This window comes from Rana temporaria, chromosome 4 (genome assembly GCF_905171775.1).
Source record: "Rana temporaria chromosome 4, aRanTem1.1, whole genome shotgun sequence".
NCBI lineage: Eukaryota > Metazoa > Chordata > Amphibia > Anura > Ranidae > Rana > Rana temporaria.
The window spans coordinates 116,243,367-116,257,778 of NC_053492.1; the positions used below are offsets into that span (position 1 = coordinate 116,243,367).

Consider the following 14,412-nt stretch of genomic DNA (forward strand, 5'->3'; position numbering starts at 1 on the left):
AGGAGACTTACATGGTTGTTCTGGGGATAGACCTTGCTACAGGAAAACTCAGACCTTGCAGATGAAAAGCATGGTGTAGTGAGAGGGTGCTGAGAGTGGACAGCATGAAGTAGAAAGTGTTTTGGGCATTACTAGGTAGAAGTTGTATGGCCAGTGTGGGGTTGAAAGTAAAGCTGTAAAGACTGAAACAATTAGAGCATAGGTTGGACAGGGTAGGGCACAAGGTGAAGTTAGCAAAGTGGAGCTAAAAGTGTTGAGAGCAAAAGATGGAACAACAAGAGTGTATTAAGTGAACAGAGTGAGATGACAATGATACATACAAAGTGGGTGGAAGGAATATGGATGGGACACAGTTGGTGGAAGATGGGATGAGCAGAAAGTTTAGGCAGAGAGTGGTTAGACTAATATTGAGGATGACCACACAGCAGAATGTAGCTTTATAAAAGATTGGTACAGAGCAGACACAGAAATTGGATGATGGATCGTGGGGTAAACCTGAGGAATAGCAAATCGGAGGGCAGCATGACTATGCAGGAAATTACCGTTAAGACTGAAAGCAGATGTCACAAATAGTCAACATAAGAATTTGATCATGGAAAAGTAATAACCCACCCTTTATTAATAGACGTTTCATGCACTCATTAAAGAATGTGTAAACCCAACATTTCATATTCCTGATATGTGCCTGCTGTACCATGTACTTTTATGGCAACGCATCCTACCTACCTACAATTTTAACTTGGGCTACATAGTTACATAGTAACTGTGGGGATAAACATCACTATATAACCATATATAAATGCTAGTCAAAGCAATTGTTGCCAAGAGCATTACCGTAGCATTCTTTTCTTTCAACAAATTTGCCCAGTGATTGCCTTTAGTGGGCAGTTGCTTTGATGGTATGCAGTCTTTCACAGCACTCTGTATGAACTCATCCTTCAAAATCACACCATATTTAATATAGTAGTGTTTAGACAACAACTCTGCCATGTCTTCATCCTGCAAGAGAAATGTAAGTTTATATACAGTGGAAATATCTTGACACCACATTTAAGTACTTGCACAATGTAGTAGGCCACAAGGAAAAGGGGACACATTTTGAAAAAGCTGAAAAAATACAGAAAGGAATTAGATACAAACGAACCACCTGACAAACTTGCTTAAATGATAAAAATTAAGTACGGCACATTCAAAGTTAAGGTTATCATGTGTCCTGGTATGAATATTCAGAACACCTCTCCCTTGCTTAGCAGAGAGAGATGCCATCTGACCTTCTACACCACTCTGATGGGTCAACTCATTCCAGAATTTGAGATTTCAAAGATATAGTTGTAAAGTTATGTTTCTGAACAGAGTGGTAAGCTACATTGGTATTCTTTTCTCTAGCACTTTTTTAATGATCCCCAAACCAATCACCAGGTTTTACAACGTATTCTGCACTCCTCGCATCAAAGCATATACATATTTACAGTATATGCTTTGTTTTACTTTTTTATCTTAATCGTACAGTAGAGGACTCAGACTGGGTATCTACAGATCCTGGGTTATAGGCTGGTACTTTCAGTAGATTGGACACTGACAAGCTTTTGAGTACATGCCCTCTTGGTGCCTCCCCTATAACCCTACCCGACTCCGTGAGTACTCAGTTGTGTGCTAGTATCCTATGGTGATGGAACTCTTTTGGGCCGCACATATGTGAACCCGGCCTAAACCTCACAGTGAAGGGGAGTAACTGCTCCAGGTGGGTGTACTTGCCGATTAGTCTCCTCACAGAAACTAAGGGTGCTGGCAATGCATGAAGCAAAAATTTAAAGATGTATTTGGAAAGCCGCACTCCCCAAAAAAACTTTCGGTTGCCTTTATTAAAGCGGTGGTTCCCCCTAAAACAAATTTCTAACAATACATTCGTAAGACTGCTTACACTGCGGGTAGGCTGGCTTTTGTTTTGTTTTTTTAGTACATACCTCGATATCGCCGTTTCGTCCCTTGGCGGTGGGCGTTCCTAGTTGATTGACGTTCCTCCGACGGGCGCATACTGCGCGTCACGACTTTCCGACAGAAGCCGAACGTCATTGCGCAGGCGCCGTATAGAGTCGGCTCTATACGGCGCCTGCGCAGCGACGTTCGGCTTCTTTCGGAAAGTCGTGACGTCACGTATGTGCCCGTCGGAGGAACGTCAATCAACTAGGAACGCCCACCGCCAAGGGACGAAACGGCGATATCGAGGTATGTACTAAAAAAACAAAACAAAAGCCAGCCTACCCGCAGTGTAAGCAGTCTTACGAATGTATTGTGTGACAGAGTACATGATTCCAGGTATGTCAGTGTGAGATTGGAAAGGTCAGCTTTCCCTGTCTTAGAAAGGGTTAAGCCTGGCCCAACAGGTAAACCTCCTCTCTCTCCCTATTAATTAGCCTGCACCTGATAGAGTCTGGAAGAGGGAGAGCTCAGTGTGAGATCCAGGCTGTGCTGGATGGGCAGACTGAAGTCTGTCTGTGTATCTGAGGAACAAGGTCTGTCAGAACTTATTGTTTATATTGAACTATTATTTTTGTTTGTTTATACTGGAGGCCGGAATAGCCGCTCCAGTAACCCGTAGTGAGGGACACTACTGTTTAGTTAGCCTCCTAAGCTGGAGTAGGCCTTTTTGTTTGTATTATTATTTTTGATGCAATAAAGCCATATTTATTGCTATTTTGGTGACTTTGCTGCGCTGCATGTTTCACTATTTCTACTAACCCAAGCGACTTTGCCACAAGTGGTGTCAGAAGTGGGATGTTCGCTGTTGTACCGGTCACTTTACAGTTACAGTGGCCTTAAAGGTACAGGACCCAGAAAATGGAAGATATTGTAAAAGCCCTGTTACAAGCTACCTCTGTGCAGCAAGAGACTAATAGACAGGCCGCTGCCTTAGCTGCAGCGCAACTAGAGACTAATAGACAGGCCGCTGCAGTGCATCAAGAAACTAATAGACAGGTAGCTGCAGCAGCTGCAGTACAGCAGGAGACCAACAGGCTCCTGACTTTGCAGATTGAAGCTTTGACTAAAGCACAACAGTCAGACCATGCTGTTCTCAAAGCAACCCTGGATCAGATGACTACCCAAGGGTCTACTAACCCACCAGCAGGGGGGGTAAGCCAAATTCGTGCAAGCAGCTGTATGCAGAAAATGACCCCGGATGATGATGTGGAGACTCTATCAGGTGCAGGCTAATTAATAGGGAGAGAGAGGAGGTTTACCTGTTGGGCCAGGCTTAACCCTTTCTAAGACAGGGAAAGCTGACCTTTCCAATCTCACACTGACATACCTGGAATCATGTACTCTGTCACAATTGTTAGAAATTTGTTTTAGAGGGAACCACCCCTTTAATAAAAAATTGGATAAAAGCACTACAAGCCACAGCAAGAACACACAGCCAACGGGTTTCGCACGAATGCTTAGTCATAGCTTTTAGTAGTGCTTTTATCCAATTTTTCATTAATAAAGGCAACCGAAAGGTCTTTTTGGGAGTGAGGCTGTCCAAATACTTCTTTCCATTTAAACCTCACAGTGACTATGCTTCTCTTGACCTGGAGTAGGAACCCATTTTAACATCTGTCTCTGCATCCAATAAGCGGCCTAACGCACAAAGAAAGTTTTTTTTGCATCTATGTCACATTTCCTCGGGCAACTAACAGCTTTAATAAAGCCATCTCTGTCCAGGGCTCAAAAACACCAAGACCCTTCTCCAGTTCCTCTGTCTCTACCCGAGTCAGATCCTGATATACCCATCTTAGAAGAGGTGGACATACTGTAGAAGGGAACTAAGATGATCCAGAGGCAATGTTATAATAGAAGATTTCTCAATTCCAGGTTCCTATAGCCCTGAAGCTAAAGCATTAAGCAACAGGCTTGCTAATGTGGAATGGAGCGAGAAAACGCACTAAATTAAAATCAAATATGACAAATAGGGGGCATAACATTAGGGAATTAATTACGTGTGATGGTACCCATGTCACTTATATCATCAAATGCTAATTACAATATGTGAGAAGAACCACAAGGCTTCTCTCCAAGAGAATAGGTGAGCATGTGGATAATATCAAAAAGGCTTTAGAGGACACAATTTATCCCGATACTTCAGGGAATACCATGGGAGAGACCCAAGGGGGTTAATCTTGGTATAGATAAAATTAATAACCACTAGAGAGGTAACAATAAGAAAAGGGAAGTGTCAAAAAACGAGACGCGATGGATGGAGGGGGGCTCAATGAGTCCCAATAAGCCCGATGAGATTCACTGAAAGGTTAATAGAGTATAGGGTATATAAGATGTGGAGTGCTCCATCATGGCATCTCTCCTGATGACGTCAGTGTGAAAAAACGTGTTGGGCGGGGCTTACTGGTGTCACTTCTGTCTACCTAATTCCGGTTTGTGAAACACAAATGGTTTTCTTATACCGGAACTAATACAAACAATGATGCCTCGTGTGATGCAAGCAATATTATATATTATGTAGTTTTTAAAAAAAAAAATTATTGCTTTAGTAAATAGGTTTCACGCCTTCGGGGTATTGCCTGGTTTATATTTCCCCAAAAACGTATAACCGAGCAACACAGAGAAGTTCTTGCCCATCCAAAATGAGAACAGCAAGGATAACTAAAAGGATGACTGTTGGTTTGCATATAAAGTAATTATATCATCTTGATCTGGTGAGTATGGAAACAAATGAGGGGAGAACAGAGTGTTGGTTTGCACATGAAACACTGAATGTTTTGGATTCAATAGCACAGAGCACTTTGAAGCACCATGGACTTTTTCTGACTTATTTTAGGCACAAAGCACTTTATTATACAAATTAATTTTGATATATGAATTGACACATGAAAACGGAACACTTTAATATTATGAATTGATATAAATGTTTATTCATTGGGTCACAAATAGCACTGAAGAGGTAACATAAGTACTGTATAAAGCCGCGTACACACGATCGGTTTGTCCGCTGAAAACAGACTGATGGACTGTTTTCATCGGACAAACCAATCGTGTGTGGGCCCCATCGGTTTTATTTCCATCGGTGTAAAAAAATAGAACATGTTTTAAATTTTCCTATGGGTAAAAAAACTATAGAAAAATCTGATCATCTGTATGGAACTCCATTGGTCAAAAATCCATGCATGCTCAGAATCAATTTGACGCATGCTTGGAAGCATTGAACTTAATTTTTTTCGGCTCGTTGTAGTGTTGTACGTCACCGCGTTTTGGCACGATCGGATTTTAGACTGATGGTGTGTAGGCAAGACTGATAAAAGTCAGCTTCATCGGATATCCGACAAAAAAATCCATCGGATTAGATTCCATCAGATATTCGATCGTGTGTACAGGACTTTACAGTTAAACTGTTTATTGGGCATTGCATATATCAAGTACACATATTTAGTTAACAGTAGCACCGCATATATTTGGTTTTAGGTCTAATGTGAATATTTTCACTGTGCGCAAAAGCCTAAGCATTGTTACAATTCATTCTCCTTTATCTCGCCATGCCCCTTTGTGTACAGTACAAAGAAACCTGAAAATCTATAAAGGCATTCCCCATTCATAAACAAATATAATAAACATTGCTGAGCTCTATCCAGTGGAAAAAAAGTTCACTAAAAAGTGGTCTGTTCCAGTAGTTGACCCTGTTATCTCAGTCTTAAACAAACAGCTCACTATACCAATCGAAGATGTGCCTTCATTCAAAGGTTTTGAAGATATTGTAATTTTGAGACACTCCTAAAGGATCTCTTTACAATCACAGTCCCAGTTCTACAATTAGCTGTCTTTATTTTTACTTTAAAAAATAATAAAAATAAATAATTTGCATAATTTTATTTTACAGAAATCTGCAAGGAGAGATGTTTGCATCCATGCATGTTTAGTTTTCTAAAATGAATACCAAATGACTAAAAAAACAATGTTCCTCTCAGTCACTTTCTTGCTCTGGTCCATGTTGCGGTCACTATGAAGCCATGTCAACAAGTTACTGTGTGTTCTCATTAATGTATAATCAAAGAATACAGAAAAAATGCAGAGCTGGAAATTTAAGTACAGAGATGTCTCCAATTGAGTCCTCCAGATATATGAGTGATTCAGACTAACTGCATTCATACAAAGACTAAAATATAGTTTTTACTTGGACAAAAAATGCATGTATTTCAGTGTTTTAATTCGTACACAAGTTGTCTTTTCATGAAATAATAACTGTTTATCAAAGCTCACCTTCTCACAGCGATATTCTCCAAAACACAGGCCACGTATGACCTGTTTATATATTAAGTCTGTGCTAATAGGATCCTCTGAAGAGTTATGCCATGGTGTGAAAATCTCCTTACGGAAAAACAGTCGCCAAGGTGCGTGTTTCTCTTGCTCGCCCTTGTCTCTGGCTTGCTGTTCACAATGAGAGATACCATCCATCAGGTGCTCTGACCCATTTCCCAGTGACAACACCTGAAACACAGGGAAAGATCACTGTAAGGCCATGTTCTAGACTACTGTATTAAAAACATTCAGGAGGACTAAATATAAACCTAAAAAAAAATAGCTGCACTATTCTGGCTAAAATGAGAATCACAATTTTTTTGCTTAGAATAAAGATCATGATTCTCTCACGATTCTCACGGCGTAACATCATCTTTCACATTATACATACAAATTGGGCTAACTTTACTGTTTAGTTTTTTTTAAATTCATTAAAGTGTATTTTTCCCCAAAAATTGCGTTTGAAAGACCGCTGCGCAAATACAGTGTGACATAAAATATTGCAACAACCGCCATTTTATTGTCTACGGTCTGCTAAAAAATATATATATAATGTTGGGGGTTCCAAGTAATTTTCCAGAAAAAAAATACAGATTTTAACTTGAAATAGCAATAGTCCTTAAATGTAATCAATATAAATAAAGCTGCTAGTGTGAAACACCTCTCATAAATCTGTGCCAAATTAAATGAATAAACAAAACGCAGCGCTGAGAAACTTAGTAGTGCACACACCAGGTAGTTGAAGTGAGAAATGATACCGCTCTAAAAACTGCTGATCCTTTGGCTTCGCTTCCGTCCCACTAAAGCAAAAAGGTGCTGGCTATGCACAGGTGCATTGGATAGAAGAAGGTCCTGGACTGCCGCACTCCTTAAAACAATGTCTTTATTATACAAATAAAATCCAAAAAACAACCAAAGCGATGCAGTCAAAATGAAGTGAACAACAGGAAAAGGGTGGCTGACATGTTTCACATCATGTGATGCTTACTTGATAGAAAAAAACTTGGATGGTGCAAGTAACGTTTTTAAAGGTTTATTAAATAAAGAAATCTCCTGGGGGAGAGGACAGGACAACAGGAGAGTCTGTGTGAGGCTAAGGAGGACTTTATCATATCCCGATCTCTGTACATCATTACGGACCTGTTTTAGAGTGGTGCACTTCCACACCCACGCTGTGTGAGTACCCCGGCAGGGGATTTCTTTATTTAATAAACCTTTAAAAATGTTACTTGCACCATCCAAGTTTTTTTCTATCTTATATGATCTGGAACATATACTAAGGAGACCTGGATCCCAGGATTGCCCAATAGAACCCAGGTGTGGTTCATAAGCGTGCGTAGAACAAGCTTAGCTGCAAGGTCGCACGCTCTGAGGTGAGCGTCCATTACCTTGGGGGAGCACCTGTGTGACAGCACTCTGATACAGATTTTTGGATCACTCACTGGGCTGTGTGGTTTTATGAACTGTAATACTTATCATTCCAGGAATGCTGCTATTTGAATATCACATGCACTGAAGCACTTTGGAGTATTCATTATATGCACTGGAGCACTTAAAGAATATTTATACAAGGACTTGTGTGTCAATATATATTCATTCTTTAGGATTTATTGTTTATCACCATTTTTTGATATGTATGCATGTTTTTGCACTGTATTGCACGATTATGCGATTTGCACTGTACATTTCATTTTCTGGTATTCTTATAATTTTGTATCACTTACGGGACACTTACCAGTTTTTTGTAGTGGTGTGTGCACTACTAAGTTTCTCAGTGCTGCGTTTTGTTTATTCACAGATTTTAACTTGTCGCAACAACACTGACCTAATTTACAGACCAAATTTCATTCATTTGATCTAAAGAATTACATGTTACAATGTTTCTCTTTATCTCTGATGTTGTAAGAAAATTGTCAGGCTGCCTGGATTTTTTTTTGTCAGCTGTCAGAACTCTCTGCACTTGTTACATAGAATTGGGGAAATGTTGTTTTAAGATCGTGAGGAGAGATTAATCGCGATCTCGATACTTTTATGATTAATCATGCAGCCTCTTCTCTGTAGTTACTAGATACTTGCATCAGAAAAATATAACCAACATCCAGTGGTGTATTTAGGTTTTGTGCTGCCCTAGGCCTGACTAAACTCGTGACCCCCTTAATTTAAATATGACCCACCCCTTTCCTGTCAAGGCCACACCCCTTTCTGTTTAAGACCCACCCTGACATTTTTGAGTGGGGACACTAGTTCTCAATGCCTGGGTGAGGGGAATTGATTCCCTTAATTTGCACACATTTCCTATCACTTCCTGTTTAGCTATGGGGCAGAAAGTGAAGGGAAAGCTCTGCAATGGGACAGGAATGGTAAAAAAATAAACTGACAGGGATTATAACCCTCCCTTACTCTATCCAAAATGAAAAAAAAAAAAAAAGTTTTGCCTATAGTTCTACTTCAAGCACAAATTTCTGATAATTTTATGGAGAGGACTTAAAAGATATAACCATGCCAATGGTACAGCAGAAAACATATAGCACAGTGAGGAAGGTTTGTGGTCCAGGATGATAGGACAGCCGCTGGCAGTGTAGCACAAGCCAGCGGGGACACTTTCCGTGCTGCCCCCCTGCAAAGTGCTGCCCTAGGCCAGGATACTGTGTTGCCAACAGAAATCAAAATGACTCCCACTAGTACATTTGTGCTACATTCCATAACAAAAACAAAGTACTATACAAAGAAATAAAATGTGTGAAAACCACAGAAGTCAATCAAATAATCAATCATAAATAAGGCAGAAAATATCAATTCCATGTTATATCCTATTACTAAATGTTGAAAATAATTTTAACTATTTGAAATGGTGCTGCCTATGCTTAGTTTAATCTGTACATTAGATGAGTCTTTGAAATCCCAGCACTGGTGTGTTTCAGTGAAGGCCTATGATACAAAAGATCCTGATGCAGGAAAAGTGAGAATGGAGAAAAGGAGCTAAGTTTAGTTTAAGTGATTGTGAACACTTACATAAAGTTGTGCTCATAAGTTTACATACTCTGGCATAATTTATGATTTGTTGGCCATTTTAAATTATATTTGCCTACAAGTTGCCTAGAAGTCGGATTGAAGTAGTACAGGAACCTTTTCTGAAGTCGGAGCGACTTCAGTAGTGTGTATTAAGACGGCTCCATTCACTTCCATTGATTTTCTCAACAATGCGACTTGGGACGACTTGGGGCAACTTCAAGTCGGATCCCAGGTCGCCCCTGTGTGAACCGGCTCTTACGGTTACTGTTTGGCTGAAGCCATTTATTATCAATCAACTGTGTTTACTCTTTTTAAATCATAATGGCAACAGAAACTACCCAAATGGCCCTGATCAAAAGTTTACATACCGGTGATTTTGGCCTGATAACATGCATACAAGTTGACACAAAGGGGTTTAAATGGCTATAAAAGGTAACCATCCTCACCTGTGATCTGTTTGCTTTTAATTAGTGTGGGTGCGTATAAAAGGTCAATGTGTTTCTGGACTCCTGACAGACCCTTGCATCTTTCATCCAGTGCTGCCTGACGTTTCTGGATTCTGAGTCATGGGGAAAGAAAAATAATTGTCTAAGGATCTGCGGGAAAGGGTAGTTTCACCAGATGCAGTTCCGTTCAGTTCCGTGCGCTTTTTTTCTGCACAAAATGTATGCACAGTGTTTTCCATGTATTCCAATGGCTCTAGTTCACACCATGCAGTCAGTTTCTGGTCAGTTTCTGCACCGGAAACTGACTGCATGGTGTGAGCTAGAGCCATTGGAATACATTGAAAACACTGTGCATGCATTTTTAGTGCAGAAAAATGTGCACGGAACTGCATCTGGTGTGAACTGGCTCTTACTACGCGAATGCCGCAAAGTATCTCGCTTACAATACGCCAAACAGCACAGAGACAAGCCTCAAACCTTCTGGCACAAAGTCATTTGGAGTGATGAGACCAAAATTTTGCTTTTTGGCCATAACCATAAACGCTACATTTGGAGAGGAGTCAACAAGGCCAATAATGAAAAAGGAACGAAGGTGGATCGCTGATGTTTTGAGGATGTGTGAGCTACAAAGGCACAGGAAATTTGGTCAAAATTGATGGCAAGATGAATGCAGTATGTTATCAAAAATTACTGGAGGAACATTTGCATTCATCAGCCAGAAAGCTGCGCATGGGACGTACTTGGACATTCCAACATGACAATGATCCAAAACACAAGGCCAAGTCGACCTGTCATTCGCTACATCAGAATGAAGTGAAGGTTTTGGAGTGACCATCTCAGTCTCCTGACCACAATATTATTGAGCCACTCTGGGGAGATCTGAAATGTGCAGTTCATACAAGACAGCCCAAGAATTTCCAGGAACTGGAGACTTTTTGCTAAGAGAAATGGGCAGCTTTACCATCTGAAAAGATAGAGTCTCATCCACAAATACCACAAAAGACTTCAAGCTGTCATTGATGTTAAAGGGGGCAATACACGGTATTAAGAACAGGGGTATATAAACCTTTTATCAGGGTCATTTGGGTAGTTTCTGTTGCCATTATGATTTAAAAAGAGTAAACACAGTTGATTGATAATCAGCCAAACACTAACCATGAGTGAAAACCCGTTAGACTTACCGGTAACGGTATTTCCAGGAACCTTCCAGGACAGCTACTTGAGAGATGATTGGCTCCGCCCTCTACAGGAAACACAAATCAGTTAGAATTTAAAAGGCCCCTCCCTTTCCTCTGACCCTCAGTTGTTAGAAGATCAAGTAAACCTTCACAAAAAATGCACTCGGCAAAAGGAAAAAAAAAACACAGAAACTCATATAAAAACACCACCACCAGGTAAACAAGGTCGACCAGTGAAAAAAACTGAATAGGGTGAGAATATAGACGCTGTCCTGGAAGGTTCCTGGAAATACCATTACCGGTAAATCTAACAGGGGTTTTCCCCCCTCACCTTCCAGGACAGCTACTTGAGAGGATAAGCATGATTCTATACTTTAGGGAGGGACGACTGCCTGAAGCACTTTCCTACCAAAGGAGAGGTCCTGGCTGGAAAGCATCTGAACTCTATAATGTTTGACAAATGCATGAGAGGAGGACCAGACGGTAGCTTTAGAAATTTCTTCCCATGATGCCCCTGCTCTTTCTGCCCATGACGTGGCCATGGATCTCGTTGAATGAGCCCTAATTCTAGAAGGAGGGGTGCGACCTGATGCTTTGTATGCCTCACAAATAGCTCCCCTAATCCACCTAGCAATAGATCTTTTAGACGCTTTGGACCCCTTCTTGGGGCCACTGAACAACACCAACAGTTGGGAGGAACTCCTAAAACCACTGGATTTATCTAGATAAAGCAGAAGACATCTCTTCATGTCTAAAAGACTTAGGGGTAGATCCTTGTACAACGGCGCATTATTGCTCCGGGTGTAGCGTATCTAAGATACACTACACCGCTTTAACACACTTTGTTTTGTTTTGAATCCTCAACGAATTTGCGGCGTAGTGTATCTCCTGCGGCGTAAGGGCGCGGAATTCAAATGGATGTAATGGGGGCGTGTTTTATGTTAATACGTCGTGACCCGACGCAAACAACGTTATTTTTTAACTGCGCATGCGCCGTCCCTGGGGGTATCCCAGTGCACATGCTCGAAATGTAACCGGAACAAGCCAATGCTTACGACGGTGACGTCATTTTATGCAAATTCCTATTCGCGAACGACTTACGCAAACGACGTAAAAAATTCAAAATTGTACGCGGGAACGACTGCCATAGTCAACATTGAGTACGCCTCATAACAACAGCTTTAACTATACGCCTGAAAAAGCCGAACGCAAACAACGGAAAAAAATGCGCCGGGTCGACGTACATTCGTGGATCGCCGTAACTAGTTAATTTGCATACTAGATGCGGATTTCGACGGGAACGCCACCTAGCGGCCGCCGAAAAATTGCAGCTTAGATCCGACGGCATACTAAGATGTACACCTGTCGGATCGATCCCAGATGCTGTCGTATATTGTTTTGTGGATACAAAACAAAGATACGACGCGGGAAATTTAAAATTACGCCGACGTATCAGTAGATACGCCGGCGTAATCCTTTTGTGGATCTGCCCCTAAACCTTTCCTCCTCTGTATTCTTGGGAGAGGTATAGAAACTAGGAAGTACTACCTCCTGGGGCTTGTGAAAATTCGAAGATACTTTGGGAAAATAGAAAGGATCAGGCCTAATCACTACCCTGACCTCTAGAATCCTCAGGAAAGGGTCTTTACAGGAAAGAGACTGTAGATCAGAAATCCTTCTCCCTGATGTAATAGCCAAAAGGAAGGAAATCTTCAAAGAAATTAATTTCAGGGAAGCCTCAAAAGGAGCCCTTGTAAGAGCATTTAATACTAATGACAGATCCCAGGGAGGAACGTGTTTGACGACCTTGGGAGCATGTCTAGATCTAGCTGAAAGGAACCTCCTGACTAAAGGATCTTCCGCTAGTCTCCTTTCTGCAAACAAAGATAGGGCAGTAACCTGAACTCTAAGGGCGCTGACAGAGAGTCCTTTCTCTACCTCCCTCTGCAAAAAATCCAATATACAGGGAGTGGAGAAAGAACCTTAACTGGATTCCCTTTGCCAGGAAATAAAAGTTTTCCAAACTTTCCCATAGATTCTTCTTGTGACTAACTTACGGCTGTCCAGGATAGTTTGAAAAACCCTCTCTGAACATCCCCTCAACTGTAGGATGCACCGCTCAGCCTCCAGGCCATCAAATGGAAGGTCTGAGGGTTTAGAAGCAACACCGGTCCCTGATGGAGCAGATCCTTCCAATCTGGTAGGGGCCAGGGGAGATCTACAGAAAGGGTCTTCAGAGAGGAAAACTAACTCATCCTGGGCCACCAGGGGGCAATCAGAACCACTTCTGCCCGGTCCTGAATTATTTTTCCAACCACTAAAGGTAATAGGGGAAAAGGAGGAAAGGCGTAGGCCAGAATGAAATCCCATGGGAAGGAGAAAGCACCCGTCCCTAAGGATTCAGTCTCTCTCTCCAGTGAGAAGAACGCCGGCAGTTTTCTGTTGAGACTGGAAGCAAAAAGATCCAGTGTGGGCAGACCCCATCTTAGCATAACCTCCCGGAACGTGCCCTGATGAAGTTCCCAACTGCTGGAACTGATGCTCACCCTGCTCAGATAGTCCGCCAGCATATTCTCTGACCCCTTGATGTGGACTGCCATGACTGAAGTGAGATTGACCTCTGCCCAGGACAGGATCTTCTGTGTTAACTTTAGAAGCGACTTCAAGCGAGTGCCCCCTTGCTTGTTCAGGTCCGCCACAGTTGTGGCACTGTCTGAGAAAATGAATAGGTCTTTTGAATAGACCCTCTCTTTCAGAGACATAAAAGCTTTCCCCACAGCTTGTAGCTCCCTGAAATTTGAGGAGTGGCCTGCCTCCTCTGGCAACCAGGCTCCCTGGGCCTGCCAGTCCTGAGAGTGAGCACCCCGGAGCATGTTGTGCTCAGTTCTTCCCTCCCTGCAGGTGTACCCGCTGCTCCCACCAGGAGAGATTGAGAAAATCCTCTCTTGGCAGCTGCACCAGCTGATCTAGAGAATACTTCCTGCAATCCCAATGTAGTAAAATAAACACCTGAATGGGTTTGGAGTGTAATTGGTCCCAAGGCACTCGTGGGATGGCTGCAGTCATCAACCCTAATAACTGCATGATCCGCCAAAGGGAGGTCTGTGAAAGCAGCTTGAAGGCCTGCACGGAGAGAAGAATTTTCAAAATGTTCTCTACGGGAAGAAAAATCTTTTGAACAACAGAGTCTATAAGATAACCTAGGAAAAGTATGCTCTGGGAGGGCACCAGGCAAGACTTACGCTGGTTGATTTTCCACCCCAATTTCTGAAAGGTCCATAAAACCAACTGCAGATCCTGAACAAGGGACTCTTTGTCTCAAGCAAAGATCAAAAAATCGCCTAGATATGGGACGTTCAATACACTCTGTACCCGAAAACTGCCATGACTTCGGCCATGATTTTTGTAAAAATTCTGGGTGCTGCCAAGAGACCAAAAGCAAGGTCAATGAACTGCCAATGAATTGGCCCGTTTTCCATGAGAATTGCAAA

The 14,412-nt window shown here is 41.8% G+C and overlaps 1 protein-coding gene across 1 annotated transcript in view; it reads right to left on the minus strand.

Moving 5' to 3' along the window:
- The window catches only part of MYO7B (myosin VIIB), a 349,736-nt gene that overhangs the window by 92,909 nt on the left and 242,415 nt on the right, over window positions 1-14,412 (minus strand). Inside the window, exons 30-31 of the mRNA XM_040348869.1 lie at window positions 6,247-6,474; window positions 835-999 (exon numbers count right to left, since the gene is read on the minus strand). Of these exons, the coding sequence (XP_040204803.1) occupies window positions 835-999; window positions 6,247-6,474 (393 nt within the window). The remainder of the gene's footprint in view (window positions 1-834; window positions 1,000-6,246; window positions 6,475-14,412) is intronic.